Genomic DNA, 21,529 nt, shown 5'->3' on the forward strand with positions numbered 1-21,529 from the left:
TCTAGTCAATGAAATTGGGGCATGGAGGGAAATAGCATGGTGCCTTGATTATAACATGAGAATCCTGACTGTATTTGTTAGTGTGGGTTGAGGGAACCAGACAAACATGGCCGCCGCGTGACGTAGGCTTGCCGTGTTTATTTTGTTCACTTTGATCAATCGTTACGAATTGAGATCCATTGGATATAAACATTGGATGAAGTCAAGCAATAACATTACTGCGTTATTGCAGAACGCCTGACATAACCAGCTCTTGAAATTGGCCACTGGAATGTGTTTACTACTGAAGCCTGTGCTGCTGTCTTTTTTCAATTTTGATCTGACATGTCATTAATAACTATTACATATCTAGGCCATCCAGGCTAGCTTGGGTAGCACAGTGACTATCCCTGGTGTTGCCACTGCCTCCCCCCCCCCTCTTCAAATTTATTAAACCCTTTAGAAAGGACCTTGAGATAAAGTAGAGGACAATAGATGGTGGAAATAAAGAGAAATGGTTCAAATAGCAGAAGGAAATTGGCGCTGGCCTTGACGAGATGAGTTTAGTGATGGTTATAAAATAGGTTTGGCAGAAGAGGTATATTATTTGCAGGAAGGGTCCAAAGATTCTGCCTTTAGAGGGTTTCAAGGTTACTTTTTGTCTGATACAAAACACATTAAACTGAGGCCTACATGATGTAATATAATGACGGTAAAAAAAGCTTCCCTTAATATATAACTCGCTGAGGTGTTGTAGTTTTTGAAAAATTAGTAAAACGTTTTTTTGCAGCTCTGCTAAAAAAACATTGCCCTGTGTTTTTTTTTTTTTTTTTCGAAAACTTTGACGACTAATGAAGCTGAAACTTTAACATGTAAATTACATTACAAACATCTTTATTCACAGTGAGTAGGGATTCGTACATGGCCAAAAACCTTACCTACAAAAGATATCAAAACCCTTTAGTTGTACAGCCAAACATTGAGATATTAATTTTTAATTTTGTATTTATTTTTTCTTCGTTCATTCCAGGCTATCGATGAAAACAGCAACCCGAAGAAGATCAAATTGGAAGATGAACATCTTATGTCCAAAGACGCCATTGTCACGTCAGCGTGGTCAGCGGATGGGCTGTCCCTGCAACGACCGTCTGCATTCCGGCCATGGTCACCATCGGCATTGGGCAAGGACAACAAGGGGCTACCCGAGCATGGAACGGTCCTGGTCAGAGATAGGTGGGTATTGCGCACACCCCTGTGTCAGCGTGCTTAAAACAGCTCCCTCTTGTGATCATGTCTGTCCTGTTGAATAATGCATAAACTCAGCCCCGCTTAACTTTCATAGTCCACCTCTAGGTGTTGTTGAGTTATGGATTCATCACTTTATTATCAGGATAGGTTTATCTTGCCTGGAATTGAATCTTTGAGGAGAGAGCAAGGGCGTTTTTATTTTGCCAGCGGCACTTCTACTTGAAAATCTTATAGGCTGTGGGAAACTTTTGAAGGGGCACCAAGACTGAATATGCCCATATAGGGGCCACCTCGGAAGAATAGTCCCAGATAGGAATGCACAATCTGAAAAGTGTTACAGCGGGAATGCTTCTCAGATGCAAATACGTCCAAAGCGGTAATGCTTCTCAGATGCAAATACGTCCATGGTCCATGCAAACAAAATAATCCCACAGAGGATAACCTTTTCTTAATAGCTGTAATGCTTTCCAGTATCAACTTTGGGCACATACAAACCGATATGTTTTAACATGATAGCTGCACTACTTCGAAGTGAAATGTTTCTCAAAAATGCTTTTACTTTCTGAAGCTGCGTTAGGCTTCTAACCAATAGTTTCTAAACTTATAGGGTCTACCTTCCCTTTAAGAACAAACTCCTTTCCCATCATGCTGTGAAGTCCTCACACACATTGAGTGTCAAGAGCGCATACTGTACATAGATAAAGGCCAACGAACTAGTTCAAGAAAAAAATTTCTTCACCTCTTTATTGATCAAGGACATAATAAATGTTACATCTGATTTACCCCCTCGAGAATCTTGGACTGGCGCCAAAATGGATGGTGGATAAGGAACATTGGTTAATTGTCACGTTTGCCAGCGGCGCTGAAAATGTCAAAAGCAGATGACTGAAGTGGAACACTCATGTAACCTCAAAATGAAGAAGCTTAGATAATAATGTTGTGCAGGGTTTGTGGTACATGTTTCTCAGCGGTGTTCCAATTCTTTACATCTGTTGAGACCGCTGAAGGTCATAGGCTTCTAGGGCCTATGACCCCCCCCATGCACGCCCACGCACAGGATGTAAAATGAACCATCAGGAGTACAACATTGTACACGAACAGTGCTATCAAAATCGCACATTATTTTGAGGTAAACTCAATTTTTATTTGTTAGAGCAGGCCTGGAAATTACCCGCAGGCCCTGGTGGCTACGGCCTACATTTGTGATTGGCCTTGGCCTTGGTGCCCCATCAAAAGTTTCCCGAAGATTGTAAGATTGTGTAATGGAAGTGCCCTTTGCAAAATGAAAACAGTCTTGCCCTATCAAAGATGAAACTTCATGTCGATAGGAGTTTCAACAAATATTTATTTTGAAGTAAATTCCTTTAGGTGAGGACAATCATGTGAACTCACATGTTTGTACGCGCTAATGTACAGCTAGCAGCTGAGAGGTCTTGCGTTGACCAAACTTTTCATAAAAAGAGATCACATTTTTAAACCATCATTTATTCTGCATGGCCCCTTATTATAATTGTGGATTTGAGCATTCTCTTCAACAATAATTGGATTTCAGAGTTCAGTGGCAATTGCCAATAGTGTCCAGTGCCTTAAAATAATGAAATACTGAACTGAGCGAATCAACCCATCATTGACCCCCAAGAGTTGAAGTTTAGCTGACACTGCACCTATTGACACAGAAACCTAGAGGTTTATTGTTACTGGCCATGCTAGCATCAGTAGTGGGAGATCCCATCGCTGGTTCAGTTTAGTCCAGACGAAGCAGATCATAGATAATTGGTCCCACAGACATCTGACCCCTACAAATATGTGACCACAAAGATTTTTTTCTTCACTGTTTTTTTCCCTTTTTTTTTTTTTCTTTTTTTCCCTTCACATGATGTGTTATTCAAGTAGGCCACTGCGGTTTTCCTGTCTTGGTTTATTGGGTGGGCAAAAAATATAATCTTTTGTCTTTGGTTGCTTTCATTTTTATTGTTTTATATCTATCAGCTGTAAGGCCAAATAAAAAAGAAAACTTGTTTAGCATCCTGGCTTTTTGAAAAAATATAAGGTTTTCTTTTTGTGTCTTCTTTTTTGTTTCAAAAATGGCCACTTGACACATTTTTAAGACAAAAGCTGAGCTCATTTTTGATTTTTTTTGTTTTCCCCTTTTTTTTCCTTCCAGATTGTTAAAATGTAATTTTTGTTTGTGGCCTCTCTAAAGGAAGTGGGTGGGGACATGAAACATCATTTTTTATTTGTTCGGCCAGAGGGAATATCTTTTCTGGAAATGATAATAGGGAAGTTCTCACGCTAAATGAAAGTAAAATAGCGATCTGTCGGCCCACTGAGGGATTTTTTATGAGACATATTTCTTGACATAACAAAATGCTAGTTTTACATTGTTGGTTTCAAGTACCGCTGACTGAAGGAAAGGAAACTTATCTATCATTCTTTACTCATTAAAGGGTCTGTTTGTAACGACCCAGAAAATGAATGGCAATCAAATCAATGGAAATTTTTGATTTTATATGAACCCTGATTTGTTGCAAGCCAAATCAAAAATGAAAGTTCAACATCTTGCTTTGTTTTGTGATAAGAACAAAATGGAGTAAGAATCAAAGACATTAAAGAGAAGAAAAGCATAGCTTTATAAACATACACTGTAGACAAATTTAATGAGCACTTCTTTGACACGCCCTTCTGGTGTGTGAGTAGTGCTATAATATAAGAATGGATTATTGTTATTGTGGGCAATTTATTGCATTAGATTAGACTTTTTTATTTGTAATGCCCAGCATGAAAATCACTTTCTCGATTTGCACATTAAATACAGACACAGCACAGTGCATGTAGGCACAGTACACTGATTAAATGCACTGTACATAATATGTGTGTATAAAATGCATAATGTTAATTAGGCATTGTAGAAGTATAATAATAATAATAATAATAATAATGCATTTATAATGCGCCATCTATCTAGTGTACAAGACCCTATTCCCAGGTTCAGAACTAAAAAACAATACATACAACAGAAAAGAAATGTAGAACATAATACAAAATTATATAATGAATAATCTACTGTCAAGACATGTAATGAGCTAAGTGTAAGAGGATTTAAATAAATGAGTTTTAAGCAAGTTTTTAAACAATGGAAGAGAACTACAGCGCCTGATGTTATTAGGTAAAGCGTTCCAAAGGCTTATACCAGGTATTTGTTTTACATGATTTATGTATGTACTTGTACATGTCATGCTCATGTATGTGCACATACTTACTATAAGCATGCACGGGCCATTTAGAATAGTGGATATTAAAATTATGTTTTTGAAATTGGTTTTCACCAGACAGTATTGAAATCTATAACCAGCAAATCACCACTTGAAGTCCGGCTATTTTTAACCAAAAACCTACATGTAGCCCCATGCCAAAGGTTTGATTTATTTACACTCTTCCAAAGGGCTGTGACTAGAATCCATTTAATGTGACTTTAGATAGACTCGGCTGTAGACAAACTGGACTTTGCAAATATTGACTTCCAATGTCTAAGGTCAGAGAAGTTATTGCTGGTACTTGTTGTCTGCTTCCCATGAACTGATTGGCTTTTAGCATGGAGGTAGATTTCTATCATAGACATGACCTCAGAGGTGGTACAGGTCAAACAAGGTCAAATTGCCATTGGGAGACCATAGATTGAACTTTTAAGTACTAAAGTTTAAAGTTGCCCTGTGAAATGTTCTAGTAGAAATTAATATCTTCTCAATAATGTGTCTTTTACAAAAGGAATAACTGCCTTGCCCTACAATGAATCATGAAGTATAGGGGTTACTTGTACATTACTGTGTTGCCCGTTGTGAAATGTTCTAGTGGAAACTTAAATTTGTCCCTGGTTGAGGTGATTTTATTGAAAGGAAAGGTGGTCTTTCCCAACAAGGGGTTATTAAGTATTGGGCCTTCATTGCCCTGGTGCCCTTTGAAATGTCCTAGTAGAAATGGAAATATCTGTTATTTAGGTGCCTTTTACATTTATAAGGAAAAAACTGCCATGCCCTACAAGGAATTATAAAGTATTGGGCCTTTATTTCCTTGGTATCCTTTGAAATGTTCTAGTAGAAACGGAAAGTTCAGTTATTTAGGTGTCTTTTACCATACTCTATGCTTTTACCAAAGTAAAAACTGTGATGCCCTCACATGTACAGTGCACTATGAAGTATCAGGGCTGCATATGTCTTGGTGCCATTTGAAAACGTTCTAGCAGAAATACAATTTGTCCCTGATAAAATGTCTCGCCTAGGGAACAACACTGCTCTGCCCTTAACAACTAATGTAACGGCCGCCTTGTTTACATAACTAGATATTTACTCTGCGCTCAAACGATGACCCATACCTCTTGTCTGGCACTCGTGTCCTTGATCGTGACCCAGACCATCTGTTCAGCAAGCTTTAACCATTGACGTACATCACTGTAGACCAGACTAATCCAACACCTTAACTCAACCCAATGGTTGGCTGTGCTCTTGTCATGCAAATTTCCTCTCGGACTCGCTTGTGTCAATACCATTTTGTTGGACTCAGCCCTGCAGGCAAGCTGTTGCAGTTTATTTCCCACCACATGGTGGCTGACTTTGCGTGTCTGCATGGTTAGGGAAATATGTAGAGAATATATTCAACAAATATAGTGTACATGTATGCAATATGAATTATATGGGTTAAGTTTACAACAATATTTGTTAAACATGTTGTATACTTATATTTGCTCTTTGTATAAAGGTTAAGTACATACCAATATTAGACAGCGCTGCCATCCAGGTCAAATTTCATGAAGCCCAAGTAAAAAACCTTGCTAAGCACTGACATGTTTTGCTTAACAGAAACAGGTTATCAGCCAAAATTACATTAAGTTAACGTTGTTGTGACTGGTGGTTCACTTAATTTTTGTTGGGTAAAGAAATAAGCAGTGTTTGAAGGCACTGGACACCTTTGGTAATTATCAAAGACCAGTCTTCGCACTTGGTGTATCCCAAAATATGCATAAAATAACAAACCTGTGAAAATTTGAACTCAATTGGTCATCAAAGTTGGAAGTAGAATAATGAAGAAAAATCCTTGTTTCACAAACTTGTGTGTTTTTAGATGCATATTAAATATCTTCAACTCCAAATAATAGTACAAGCTTTGTGCTAGATTTTACTGCGTTTTCGCAGTTAGTGATCAGTTCTTTATGAAATTGCAATGAATTATACAAATTAATTGAATTGTTTTCCTTTTTCTTGTCTTTCTTTCTTGTAGTCGTGGGATCCCGACCTACCTCAGTATGGGTCCACCTGTCTTGCTGAATCCAGAACGGGTTGTGCCTCACACTGCCGCCTCCAAGTAAGTCAAACCACACCCTTCTTTAAACTCCCAATTTCGCCATTCCAACCTCCTCACAGCAATACTCAGAATTTAAACCAGTAGCACTGGTGACATTATTCACCTACTGTATACTAGGCCTGGGCAACTAGTGAAACTTATTACTCGACCAGTCGCACCTCACAGAGTTGTGACTAAAACACTAGTTGCGACTTTTTGATTCTCAAGACGCATTGTACAAATGTTTGCCGCAGGCCCAGTAAAATTCATGCTGAAAAGATTGAAGGATGTGTCACTGATGTCTGATTGTTTTTCAGAAGTAAATTATATTGTCGTAAAAGTTTCAAGGACACATCAAACTATTGAAACCAGGTCCGTGTGCAGTCACTTTAACAAAAGCTTGGTCACTTTTTCCTCATGATATGAGGCAAACTTGGTCCATCCAGTGCAATTTAAGCAAAGCTAAAACTGTCTCAAGAATTGGTTCCCACATTGGACGCCCAATTTTAAACCTATTTGTTGTTTTGTGTTGTAGTTTCGACAGTCACTACGCCCCCAATGTTACGTTGGCACCTCCAAGCAAGCCAGAAACCCCACTGAAGAGCGATGGAACTGATTCCAAAGATTCAAGCTCGGAATCCAGAGATAGGTCACCAGGTAAGCGCTTAGTCTACCCCTCAACATCCCCTTAGTCTTCCCCCAACATTCCTGTTAGTCTACCCTAAAATCCCCTTAGTCTACCCCCAACATCCCCTTAGTCTACCCCCAACATCCCCTTAGTCTACCCCCAACATCCCCTGTTTCAAAACCTGACTGTCACTCTGGCAAGGTCATTTATGTTGCATTTTCCCCCAAATCATACTAAATGAACTTTGCTCTTGAAGCCGCACAGCAATTTTCCTTTGGTGAGGGGCAATTCTATGAGGAAAACATCAGTTTGTTTTGGAACTTTTCAAAGGAAAGCAAAAGCACAGGGTGCCCACGTCTGGGTTTCGTGGGTTATTCAAGGCCTGTACATGGCAACTCAGAAACCTGAAAGTCACATCTCTACCAAGCAAAGTATCAAACGATTCCCGATCTTTTATTTGTGTGTTAAGAATCGCCAGACAGTCCGACAAACAAGAGACGGCGAGATGAAGACGTGACCATAGACACCTCGATAGAGCAAGAGATTGAGATGGTGCGCTCGATGCTAGAGGGTGACGTTGTGGAGACGAGAGCCGGCCGCGAGAAGCTTCTCCACGAGCTGGCCAGGATCCGTATGAGACAGGAGGAGAGACTCCAGAATGCATTGGTGGCCAAGAAAGACTTGCAGCAGGTATGTAGTTAGAGTTCATATAGCACTTATATACAGCTACAGTACTTTCCTGCAAGGTATGTGGGGCTACATTGGAATCATGAGACCTGCTCAATTTATGCTGCGGTGCAATATGGCAGCGCTAATATAAATACGCTTATTTTAAGTGCGTTACACAGCACACTGGACCAACTGCTTTACATGTACTTCCCATCCAAAGGACGAACTATCATGGCTAATACATGTAAACTTAAGGGATTCTTTAGATCATATCATCACAACCTGCTTCGTTTAAACCTCCAAATTGTATCCCTTGGCTGATGGAAGTGGATTAGACCTCTAGAGAATGGCTGATTCACAGTAGGCCCTACTCTGGAAATTTGGTAACTTTTGTTCTCGAGAGATGCAAGAAGAAAATGATAACTAGAATAACAATAATTAAATATTTATTTTGTTATCTCATCAACAGGAATTAGAGTTTGTCCGAACCACTAAGAAAGAGAAGTTGCGAGAAGCAGCTGAGACCAAACGCAACCTGAGGAAGGAGAACGAGCGACTGCGCACAGACTACGAACGCAAACTGCGGGAGCTCAACGACTCTAAACAGCACCTCAAGAACGAGGTAGAGATGCTTCGGAATCGCAAAGGTCCCCAGGACGCCGGTAAGGAGCGGGCTCGGCTCAGGGCCGAGAACGATTACATGAGGGAGAGGCTGGATGCTGTTGAAGGTGAGAAGGAGCAACTGATGAAATGTCTGGCGGAGAGGAATGCTGGAGAGGCGGGACAAAAGAGGGTCGAGGGTACCGGGAAAGTTAAAGTAGAGAAAGATTCTACAGAGGGTGGTCTCGAACCAGGAAATTGTCTCGGAAGTCCGAAAACACCTGTCCATACTTAAAGAAATAAAAGATAAACAAAATTTAATGATGAAAATACATTGGCAAAGGCTAAGAATATTTGTTAGACAACACACTCGATCATTGTGGCGATTTCAATGGCTGTTCTGCTACCAGTGGTGGGAAACTTCAGCTGAAGTGGGGTTCGGGATCAGATGTAGATATTAAATCAAACAAAAACAAAAGTAACAAAAATTTACCTGCAGTGTTTCCTTATAAATATGCAGAAAGATGGCTGTTGTGGAAACTTAAAAATGGTTTAAAGGCAAAAGAGGGAAATGTGGCTCTGTGGGGTACAAATGTGCAAAGTAACGGGACGCATCTGTGTCGTGGATTCAAAATAATTAAAATAGGAATCGTAAAAAAAAAATGTAATACAACTATCATTGTGTGCCGAGTTAAAGATTCTGTGTGCACAATTAATGGAGCAAACGTTTCGTAGCATGTAGCAAATTTCTTAGCCTTACGGACAGTGTGTAAATTTTTTGTCGAACCGATTGCTAACTTCCGAAAAATTAAAACTACCTCATTTTGCATATTGAATAAAAAGAAAAAAGAAGATGCTTGTTTGAAATGAAGAAATGCTTTATATTGTTATACCACGGTTGAGATTGCATTTCTGCCATTTAAAGAGTGCTGCGTTTCTGTATTGTAATAAAACAAACTGGTGTGAAAAGAGTTGATATATTTTTTTGCTCGGCGGAAGCGAAGTGTTGTTGGGTTTTTACTTTGTACAAGGGTGAAACCTGTTCAGTTGGTGTTTTGGTGTTCGGGGTTTTTCCCTTTCTTGTGATGGATTGCGAACTTGCCCACACTATGGGTGGTGAAAATCCACAGAAAAAGGCAGATGTGGTCACGTGAAACATATGTATAATCTGAACTACACGATCCTAAGTAATGTGTTGCTTTAAATTGGACCGACCCCCCCTTTGTCAGTGAACACGTAGATGATGTCGTTAAACTTGTAAATTGGCCAGTAAGTATTGTTCGTATAATGAGATGGTTGCGTAATGCTAGTTGTTGATATAAGATAAAAATAACGTATTTTAATGTAAGTGTACATGTGTAAATTACCCTTAGTTGACGCTTGAAAGACTGCGGGTAAGGTTGTGACCTTTGACCTGGCTGGTGGCTAGTTTTTAATTTGAAAGTTTCGCTATTAACAAAACAGCGTGTATATTCAAATAGTGTGGTGCCTTCAATGTGTATTAGGGATTGGAATTGAAAAAAAGATGCTGCATTCGGCAAAACTTACAATGCTTACCTTTTTTTATTAAGCATTAACATGTATATTTGCTTACTAATAATAACTTTTGACTTTCTTTGTACAGCTTTAATTACCTTCTGAACATAATGGTATGTTCCAGTTTATCTATAATGACATGCAAACAGTAGGACACTGTATTCCGTTTTCAGGGGTGTTTAATTTGTGAATAAATACTTTAGAGAAATTACAATATACAGCCGAAAATCACCCTTGAGCTTAATCCAGTGCCCTACTGTTTTTTTACAAGCAGAAATTTATTATCATTCAACAAATTTTATGTAATTTTATTTTTTAGAGTATGTGTATTGCATTTTGATTTTCTTTTTTTACAACTGTTTTTTTTTAAATGCATTTCAGGTTCTTGTAGTATTGACATGGTTCAGGGTCCAAGAGTTGTTTGTCATAAAAAACAACAACAACAACAATAACAATCTCATCCCCCTCTGTAGTATTGACTAACATACAATTGAAAGAGATAACACAGGTACAGGTTATTTAATTCCACGAACTTAGAAATTGTGGAGAGAAAGAAAAAAATATGTTAATTCTTACAGACGTCATTTGCAACATTTGCAAAATCCGACTGCACTTGATGCAATCTTAAGAACCAAATTGGCGTTAACCTGCACAATAGACTCCTCTTTCAGATTAGATAATACTCCGTTGCCGTGGCAACCATGCATTTTATTTTATTTTTATAATCTTGGATCCTGGCCAACATCAATTTCAAGAGTCAAAACGAGAAAAACAAAATCAATTCTTTTTTCTTCTTTCTTTTTTTAAAGCACGGGTATCAAACTAGTATAAATAATTTAGCAGAAATCTGCGACTGATTTATATGTTTACGAGAGATTATATTCAACGCTAACACTGTAGAGTTGCTACCTTGCCTTATTCGTTTATCTCATTATACTGGTAATTAATAAAATATAAACGAATATTGAGCGGTAACGTAGCTTTTATTTCTTGTACGGCTGTGGATTATTAATGGCGCAAAATTTACTGAAATAAATACCACAAAGCCACACGCAACAAATCTAAGTTCATATATTAAGTAGTAGTATTATTTTTTAATGTAACAGTAATGGCTCAAAATATTGTATTAAAATTATTTGCATTTATTATAAAGGAGCTGCATTAAAAGCTAGAAATTCCGGGACTAATTTAAACTCCAAAAATCATGTATAACCTCAAATCTTGACAAATCTGTATTTTCTGTTGAATGTTAAAAGTAAACATTTAAAGCTTGCTCTCATTCTTGCAATGGAGGATTGCAAGTGTGTAAACAACAACAATATGGCAACATCTGCATGTAATTTGCATATTATTAGCATCAAATTTGAATATGAATGAGTATCAAAATTAGTGACTAGCATGTATTTTGCATAGATCTGTTTTACAAATGTGAGGTTGCCAATTGTTTTAAGTTGAATTGGAGAGGTCCCCCAAACCAATATGCTGCACTGGTTATCAATGTAAACAGTCAAATCGATCAATAATGAATCCAGTGATTATAAGCTTCATTATTGTAACATATTCATGACGGACAACTGATCGATAATCGTGTTGGTGATTTTAGTTAAAATTCAAATGTTTTCTGTGTGCCAGGTCTCTCTGTCCCAACCTTTTCCTTTCTTGAAATCCAAACCAATGTACGCTAGTATTAAGACTGAGCATTGAGTGTCTGGAAAAATGTACGCTTTACTTGACAAACATTTAGTAAAATAACACAACTTCTTATTTATGTAGCGCTCTAATCTGTCAAACTCATGGCGCTCCAACATTATTATAATTTATCTTGCGAGGTATGTGGAGCTATGTTTTTGAAGTATGATACCTTTTTTCTTGACATAGTACCATGTATTGCAAGGTGCTGTGGCCTAAGTTGCATCCCATCAAAGACAGGGAGAAGCCCTTCTCTTTTTGATGAGTGCATTACACAAGACACTACGTCTTTACGTCCCATCTTAAGGAAGCAGCAATGATGATAAAGTGACTTTAAAGACAGGGTGTACTTTTGGTTTTTACTCCACAAAGTATGAGCATAAAAACTCACTTGGTAAAGAGCACTTGAGAGCTATTAATAGCCTTTGAAGTAATGTAGTTTTAGAGAAAGGTAATGTCCACCCCCAAGACTTGAATCTAAGGAAAGGCCTGAAGCCTTTCTCGGGAATCTCAAAGCACAACATTCTACGCAACAATGTTGGTTTTTTTTTTTTTTTCTTTTTTTTTTTTGTCTTTGACAATTACCAAACGTATACCCTGTCTTTAATAATAATGTGAAGGAAACAAACTCGCGAACTTTAGTTAGTCCCAATGTTGGGTTCCACATTAGACTTGCGCAGTCCATACTTCTCCCTCCCTTGCTCTGTCCTTTTTCACGATATGCAATGAATGGAGAAAAACAAAACATTTGTTCAAGTGAAAAATACACACCTTCGCAGCTTTACTTAATAATATATAATAACGATATATAATTTTGTTGTGTTCTTTATGTGAAATTTGTGTCATACAAATTCAATTTGTTTCAATGTTAAAAAGGGTTAACAAAATGTATATCGTAAAAAGACAGCGTTGTTGCTGTGTTTTTCCTTTTTTTTTCCCTTTTTTTTTTTTACACTGACTGTATATTTTGGGGGTGATGTTAAAGATGGCATTGCTGGAAAAGGGTGTGGGAATGACTCTGTTGTGTTTGATCTAATCTATGTTTACTGTGATCTGTAATTCGTCAGTGCAAGCATTGTTAGATGGTGCATTGTTCCACGAATAATACTTAGAATGGTAATATCATAGCAAAAAAAAACATGCCCGTGAATATGACCACAAAATCCACTGCGTTGGTGTTTGCCTAGCAACTACTTAGCAACCATTTTTTTATGATTTGCTTGACACTAATCATGTTCACGCATCTACTGTATTGCAACGGATGAACTGTTCATGGTGAATACCATGCATATGAAAAGCCAGGGAACCAAATTTGAATGAAATTATTAAAATGAGCTTTGAAGCACATTTGTTAAATTGGTATTTGTTACAAAAAAAACAGTATCCATTCTTGATGTGACCAAACAGATACTGAAACATGGATTAACAATTATGTGGAAACTTAAGGTCAATCGGTCATTGGAATCGCAAGAAAAAAAGAGGAAAACGCTAAGTTTGGACTTGCAAGATCAAACTAAAAGAGGAAAACGCTAAGTTTGGACTTGCAAGATCAAACTAAAAGAGGAAAACGCTAAGTTTGGACTTGCAAGATCAAACTAAAAGAGGAAAACGCTAAGTTTGGACTTGCAAGATCAAACTAAAAGAGGAAAACGCTAAGTTTGGACTTGCAAGATCAAACTAAAAGAGGAAAACGCTAAGTTTGGACTTGCAAGATCAAACTAAAAGAGGAAAACGCTAAGTTTGGACTTGCTTTTACTCGCTTCCCAAAAACAGTTTTTTTTAAATATTTCAATAACTTAAATGGTTACTGGTCACAGGTTTTTTTTCTGGCATCTCTGAAGGACAATTTTTGTCGGGGTTCAAAAACAAACAAACATTTACCTAAAGAGCATTTTTTTTCTGGGGCAAATCTTAGTAACGAGAGTCGGATATTCAAATAGAGGGTTTATGTTTTATTCTAATTTGATTGTTTTCCATTGCAACCAATGTGTGTAACAGACTGTATATACTTTGTACAGCTCCGGTTTTAATATAATATGCATGCCTGTTTTGGGTTGTTTTGTTTTTTATTTTCATTTTATTTTTGAAAGTTGGGCACGATTATAAATGAATTGTATTATAATGAAATGGCACACTGAGAAAAATCAAAATGTTTAAGGGATGGTCGTTTCGTGTTTGTACAAAATGTTTGGAGTGGGGGGGGGGTGTTGGCACTCAGCAATTCAAAAAATGATAATTTCTTGTGTCATGCTGTGTGTCTCTGACTTATTCGAAAAGTCTCGACAAACTTTCAAAACGGATTAATTTTTGTTTCTGTTTGTCATATTTGAAGTTCTGCTTTTTTGTGTAAAACTTGTGTATACTTACCTACTTGGCTATTCTTACAGAAATATGTTATATTAAAAGCAAATTAAGATTTCATTTGTATATATTAATTATTATATTAATATTATAACGAGTAAAAGATATAGGTTATCTCCATACGTATAATGTGCTTGTATTATTTTCCATGAACCATTTTAAACCTAAAATCACTGTTAAGTCTGTTGTATGGGTTAATTTAACGTTGATTCTGAAGATTAAATTTGCTCTTTTACATGCTAAGCAGAAATTTAGACATTGTGCGAGCCAGAAGTAATATTCTCACAAAGTATCACAGTAATTCTTGTAACTGAGAATAGAGATGGGCTCAATTTTCGTCCAAACTTTTCAGCAAGTTTTTTCTTTGCTTACTAATGTAACATCAGGGCACCAGTCAAAACAATATGAATAAGATGAGTAGTTTGGCTGGTAATCAATTTATACTGAGCAAATCTTTTTGTATAGGAATCTAACTGTTACACTCGCCCATTACGATAATGGAATTGTCATAAGAAACCTGACTGAAGAATTGAACTGAAATTAAAGCCAAAAGGGACAAAATCATATCACATGGACATGTATTTTTGTTGTTTTGCTATAAAGAGTAAAGTGAATTAAATATAAAGATATGGGTAATGCTGCACTTAAAACAATGTATGAAAACCAATGCTGTCTGCGCACAGAATATTGGAAGCGCAGGTCTGTATTGATGAAAGTCAACCAATAAAATCGTATGTCACGCTACCTCAGGGAAAATATGAAATCTGGTCTCACATTGGCATGTGTCTTATCCATCAAGTTAAGTTCTAAGGTGATGGGGAACACTTTGTGTGACATTTTATTGCTTGTAACGCGAAAACTCTGGTCTAGACAATAGTAAGCACACTTTTCATTTAACACACACTCGCAGCATTTGTAAGAAATTTTGCAAAAGATTACAAGGGGTAAAGCCAGCATTTTCTATGAATTTTGTAAAAAATTACAAGGGGTAAAGCCAGCATTTTTAGTGAAAGTTGGCATTTCTTTTATTTATTTTTTGAGGCAAAGCTCCAAGGCTAAGGCTTATCGCTTAAGATTTTTAGTAAAAGAAATGCAAGGTTTAGCAACAAAAACCTAACTTAGGATTAGTCCTAGGAGATATTAAAAGTCCTAGTTAGGACGAGTAACTCTTTATGAAGTCCACCCTGGGTAGTTATCCAGAATCTTGTCAGCTCGAGGCTTCCCATATCAATCTTCTTGTTGGGGGAGGGGGGGGTCTAAGCTCCTCCCCTAAGCTTCGTTTCCTGGCTCTGATCAACACCAATGACTCATACACATGAAGCTCTTGCAAGGCATTCTTACTTTAGCCCCTTCCACACGAGAGCAATTTAGCAAGGGTGCCTTGCTTAATATTGTGTCCTTGAGCAAGTCCATTATTGCTCCGTCCTTTTCGACATGGACGGATGATGATATTGCTTTGGTAGACTGGTCCCCTGTTCTTACAGCTATTGGTGTTTATGTTATGTACATGCATGTTAGATTTGACTGTGAATCTCCATAACAACAAAGGCCATGTGAAATGATGCGAAGTCAAAGGTGATGCACGCAATGCAAAACTAATTCGATTACAGCTTACGCGCGAAAGATCTTTTTAGTTGCAAAAACAAAAACGAGTTGAGCATAATGTCACTGGCCACAAATGGCTACAATAGGTGGGGGCTCATCCAGCTACAATTGGGTACAACATTTCGGGGACAACTTTAGTCAATTAGACCCCTATTCTTAATTGGTGTATATCCCTACATAACACAAACCTGTCAAAATGAGGACTCAATTGGCCATCAAAGCTTCAATTGGACGGGAAAAACAACCTCGTTGCATAGCACAGTGTGCTCTCGTCGGATGCCTAAAAATGCCTCAGGCCTAAGGTCTTTGAAAACTTGATTGAGAAGTTACCTCTTTTTCAAAACGACGTTACCTCAGAGGGAGCCGTTTCTCCGTTTTCTTGTTACCCATTAAGTTGAGTAATTACCAATATTCACGGCGTCCAGTGCCTTTAAACTTTTCTTTGATCTCATTTTGGGAATTGGTTGCAATGAGTTATGTGAGGGGCGGGGGTGGCTCGTCGCGGGCGGCAGCTGATGGGAACGCTTCTTAAGAGCAAGCGTCCGCTGAGACTTCACAAAGGCTCGAGTGAATAATTATTCCCAGATTTTCGAACCGCTGATTCCTGTTAGGACCCAAATTTATTTATACGAACTGTACCTTTGTAATTTTGAGCGAAATGTGGGTCAACTTGACTTTCTCATTCAGATAAAAAACTCTGTCACCCCCGCCCCTCCCCCTCCCTTTTTGTGCTAAATTCTAAACGTACAGACAGTTGTTTTTGTTGTTCAAGTCGATTGACAAGACGACCTGTCTCCCTATTGGAGGACAACGTGGGTCAAAAGGTGGGTGTTTAAAGAAACAACCAATAACTGTGAAAAGAACATGCTCCATTACTTAACGTATCAAAAAATAAATAACTTTCTGATTTGTTTTGTTTGTTTGTATAGAGTGCGCCCTCTCTAGTTCAATTGTAGGTAACTATGACATAATGCATCGTGCTGTGGAGGGAATGTTTACGTTCGACGAGCGATGACAGCTGAGTAATTCAACAAAATGTCTGGTTTGAACCATATCAACAAGGACTCTTCTTATAAAATGTGGCTTTTCATACGTCTTGAGGATTACTCCAAAGCTAAGAATCATGCATACACTCCTTGGTGACTGTGGTAGTGAAAACTGAAAGATTAGTGACACCTTCTTTTCCTTCGTCGTGCACACATGATGGAGTGTACTACTGTACTACTACTGCTGCCAGTGAATGCTGTATCGGCAGGAAGGACGACGATGGTTTGGTGGCATTGGTAACTTCATCATGTCCTCACATAATGACATGCTTTGACAAGTAGCTGGATAGATGTAGATGTCTATAGTATGATCCTCTCCATGATGGAACAAAGGTAATTGTCACTTAACTAAAATGTTTTAGATAACCAAGGCAACTCTAGTCAGACTCTGACTTATCACTTAGCCCCACTTGTGTGGCCAAGGATTCAGCTATCCTTGGCCACACAAGTGGGGCTAACTCTGAGAATCAGAGTCAGAGTCTTTATCTCTAAAACTCAACCAAAAAGGTGAAGCAAGGCTGCTGGCACATGACTTCGGTGAAAATTGTTTGTCAAGTGCCTCTGCCTTTTCTTGAGCCCTTACTAAAATTTTGTTGTTGATCTGAAGAGGGGAGACCCCAATCGATTACCGATTGTTAGTCTTGATGAAAGTTCCAGAAATGTTTTGTGTTGTTTGATTTGAGACTATTGCCAATGTGACGTCATACTATTAAAGGAACATGTTGCCTTGGATCGGACGAGTTGGTCTATAAGAAGCGTTTGTAACGTTTTTTTTAAACATAAAATGCATATGGTTGGAAAGATGTTTTAAAATTAGAATACAATAGTCCACACAAACTTGCCTCGAATTTGTTTTATTGTGCAAACTAACACGGTCGGCCATTTATGGGGTAAACAATTTTACTCCTTAAAATGGCCAACCGTGTTACAAAGAGGTAAAAGGAAAACCATGCAATTTCGAGGCATGTTTGTGTGGATCACTGTATTCTACTCTTACAACATCTTTCTACCCTGCATTTTAAGACAAACGGTTACAAACGCATTTCAAAGACCAACTCGATCGATCCAAGGCAATGTGTTCCTTTAACAGCCTTCCTGATTTTCCTCTCTACTTGTCTGCAGAACTTCTTCAATTGATCCAAGCAAGAATTTGTTTCCTGGATTCTTGCCTTATTGTATACTGTGTTTTTTTTATTTATGTTCCATGATTATTTAATATAAACACAAACAGCTGTTTAAGTACACGGCCCATCACAGTCCAATGTCATGATTAGCAACGATCGTTTGACCTCTATAGAGGGCGTTCTACTCCAATGGCGTGAACAGACCCCTTGCATGAAACATAATTATTTCTTATATTGTTGTGAGAAACGTGGTAAAGATGTTTTGAGAAAAAACAACAATTTCCAGTGAAGTGTATTATTAGTTTGTTTTTTTAACCTACGGATGTTTTTTTTCTTCACAAATTACAGAAATTATGTTAAAAGAAAGAAAACTGTTTTCTTTGTAACAGTCCTTTTTTGTGTTGGAAGTTCTTTGTTCATCTTTTGTAAAAAAAAACTTTGGGGGGTTTTCAGATTATTATTTTTTAAATGGTGTTTTGGGAAATATTTGGAAGGAAGAAAAACATTTCTTTGTTCAACTTTTGTACAAAAAAATCAAAAGGTGTTTCGAGAAACAAGATTTTTGTAAAGATATTTTGAGAAACAATTTATTCTTTATCCAGGGGTTTTGAGAAATGTAATTTCTTTAACAGGTGTTTTGAGAAACAGAAATGTTTAACACTGAAGTGTATAATAATAGATTTTAAAAAACACATGTTTTTTCCCTCAAATTACAGAAACTATTTTTAAATAAACAAAAGCACTTCCTTTGGCATAAACCAATCCATTTTGTGTGTTCCTGAAGTACTGTGTTCAGCTTTGTTAAAACATTTTTAAAAGGTGTTTGGAGAAACATGATTTGTTTTTTGCTTTAATCAACCATGTAAAGCTGGGGATGTTTTTTTCCCAAAACAATCTTTATTTAAAAATCCAACAAAAATGTTTATTGGCTTTCACTTGATTTACTGATTTTCCTCTGTTGATTTCTTTATAATTTGACCTCAATGTTTTTGTTTAATAGTGTGCTGTTGTTCCTGGTCAAGGTCAATCAAGCGTCATGCTACAGTGGGAACATCTTCATTACATCTTAAACATGGTGAGTAAACATGTATGCCAGTACATTGTACATAAATCCTGATCATTATTGCTTGGCTGTGAGTTCGTGGAGGACAATCTTCCATTAGTCACTTGACCCTATACTATGGCAACTGTATCTTCACTTGAGGCATCTTTCTCATCCAATTGTTACTTTTTTAATGCTGAAACCAATCACCACAAAATTCTTAAATTTTCCCAATATTTATCCAAGGTCATTGTACATAAATTTTATCGGGGGTCGACTGGTTCCCTGGTTACCCATCAAACTGTGTTTATCCCTGGACAAAAATGTTTTGTTGTGATACTGCATGTAACTTAAAAACTCGAATTTCTAACTTTAACCAAATTTCCAGATCTATTTGAAACCCAATTTTCAACACCCCCCCCCCCCCCAAAAAAAAAAGAAGAAGATAAAAGTGAAGTTTAACGGCAGTGGACACTAGTCTATTGGTAATTACTAAAAATAAATATTAGCATAAAACCTTACTTGTTAACGAGTAATGGGGAGCTGTTGATGGTATAAAACGTTGTGAAAAACAGCTACCTCTGAAGTAGCGTAGTTTTCGAGAAAGAAGTAATTTTCCACGAATTTGATCTCAAGACCTCAGATTTAGAATTTGGGGTCTTGAAATCAAGCATATGAAAGCACGCAACTTTATGTGACAATGGGTATTTTTTCTTTCATTATTATTTCGCAACTTCGACGACCGATTGAGCTCAAATTTTCACAGGTTTGTTATTTTATGAGAAGACTGATCTTTGACATTTATTTACCAATAGTGTCCACTGTCTTTAAAACAAAACCCTTTGCATAATTTTTGTGTACAGTGAATACATCTGAGAAACACAAATTTCTTTTTAATTTGTTTTTGTTTCCCTGTTTTGTTCAATTTGAACAATTTACTCTTGAAGAAACATATATTGTTTTTCTCATGGTTTTGTACACATTTTTGGCAGTTTATGAGTATGACAAACATAATTATTTTCTGCATAGGCCTACACAACTGAAATAGGCCTATACTTTGGGAAATAAATACTTTGGTTAAAATGTCAAATTCGTTTGCTGTAGTTGAAACTGTAAATTAATATTTATCATTGAGAAATGTATTGTTTGTCGTAGGGTATCGTATATTGATCAGCTTGATTAACTTTTATGTGCTTGATTATGACTAACTTGTCATAGTTTTTTAAGAAACAACTATTTTTTTAAGTACTGGAACACCAGTTTAGCAGTTATTAATGGTGAATATTATTGAAAAAGGGGTTTCACTCAATACAGGGCCCATTTTCATGGCTCTGCTTACCGTAAGCGAAAAATTGGCGATTACGGAAGCAGGAAAGAAGGGACTCTTGCCTTGTGTGATTGTGTACTCCACATTACTAGACATTCTTCGCTTACACAGTAAGCACTGGGAATTTGGGGCCTGCAAGCGAAGAATAGTGAAGCACAGAATTTGCAGTAAGCAGTCATTTAAAGCCTTTTTGAGGTATAGCGGATGTGATAGGAGTGTACTGTTTGGTTAGGGTGTCCCAAACCTTTATAGTGTTGTAGTTTTGTGTCCACCATATCTCAAAATGGCTAAATGCAATTCGCCCAGGAAAGTTTCGTTCATGACATTTTATTTACATTATTTTTGTGGTTTTCATTTTTGTGTGCAGGTCAGACATCCAATTCTTATATGGGCGGTGATGTTTGATTCCAACGTTGACATCTGCATTTGATTCCTACATGGGGCAGCTACGTTTGGAATTCTACAGATAGCAACATCTGATTCCTACATAGACAGCAACATCTGACTCCTAAATGGACAGCAACGTTTGGATTCCACATGGACAGCAACGGCTGATTCCTATGGACAGAGCGACGTTTGGATTCTTACATGGACAGCAACGGCTGATTCGTATGGACAGTGACATTTGGATTCGTACATGGACAGCTTCTTAAGGATTCTTAAATGGACAGCAACATCTGGTTCCGAAATGGACAGCAACGTCGCTGATTCCCACATTGACAATGTTTAACACAGATCTGTGTGTGCAAACTGTGTAGTAAAGAGAATCTTAGTTAAAAAACAACAACAACAATTTCAGACTTAATATTATGGTTCAATTTAAGGCACTGGACACAGTTTTGTCAAAGACCAGTATTTTCACTTGGTGTATCACAACTATGCATAAAGTAACAAATCTGTACAATTTTTTTGTACTCGATTAGTCATCAAAGTTGCAATAAAAATAATGACAGAAACAAACCTATTGCTGCATGCACTAAGTGTGCTTCCAATGCATAATACAAGGCTTCAGGTCTGATGACTTTTATTATTTGAGTGAGAAATAACTACATTACTCCAAAAGAATTCACAAATTAATATCCATAATCCAGGAGTGATTGTTTTCAGCTTGATGGATAATAATTAAAGAATTCACAAATTAATATCCATAATCCAGGAGTGTCTGTTTTCAGCTTGATGGATAATTTAAAGAATTCACAAATTAATATCCATAATCCAGGAGTGTCTGTTTTCAGCTTGATGGATAATTTAAAGAATTCACAAATTAATATCCATAATCCAGGAGTGTGTGTTTTCAGCTTGATGGATAATTTAAACAAAGTATTGTACTCAGGTTTTTGA

The 21,529-nt window shown here is 37.3% G+C and overlaps 1 protein-coding gene and 1 long non-coding RNA gene across 2 annotated transcripts; both read left to right on the top strand.

Moving 5' to 3' along the window:
* Positions 1-912: 912 nt before the first annotated feature.
* On the top strand, positions 913-14,615 carry LOC117302205 (ski oncogene-like). The gene is made up of 5 exons (XM_033786022.1): positions 913-1,212; positions 6,499-6,582; positions 7,097-7,218; positions 7,659-7,879; positions 8,328-14,615. The coding sequence occupies exons 1-5, from the start codon at positions 1,064-1,066 to the stop codon at positions 8,751-8,753; spliced, it is 1,002 nt and encodes a 333-aa protein (XP_033641913.1). The 5' UTR covers positions 913-1,063; the 3' UTR covers positions 8,754-14,615.
* A 2,002-nt stretch (positions 14,616-16,617) lies between these two features.
* Positions 16,618-21,035, top strand: LOC117302724. Its single transcript, XR_004520447.1, has 3 exons — positions 16,618-17,028; positions 18,820-18,894; positions 20,556-21,035. It is a non-coding gene; the product is annotated as an uncharacterized LOC117302724 (long non-coding RNA).
* Positions 21,036-21,529: the final 494 nt, after the last annotated feature.

This window comes from Asterias rubens, chromosome 18, assembly GCF_902459465.1.
Source record: "Asterias rubens chromosome 18, eAstRub1.3, whole genome shotgun sequence".
In the NCBI taxonomy this organism is placed as follows: domain Eukaryota; kingdom Metazoa; phylum Echinodermata; class Asteroidea; order Forcipulatida; family Asteriidae; genus Asterias; species Asterias rubens.

Coding starts and splice junctions, on each gene's coding strand:
- LOC117302205 (XM_033786022.1), top strand. CDS start 1,064: ATGTCCAAAGACGCCATTGTCACGTCAGCGTGGTCAGCGGATGGGCTG. Junction 1,213..6,498: donor ACGGTCCTGGTCAGAGATAG/GTGGGTATTGCG, acceptor TCTTTCTTGTAG/TCGTGGGATCCCGACCTACC. Junction 6,583..7,096: donor CCTCACACTGCCGCCTCCAA/GTAAGTCAAACC, acceptor TTTGTGTTGTAG/TTTCGACAGTCACTACGCCC.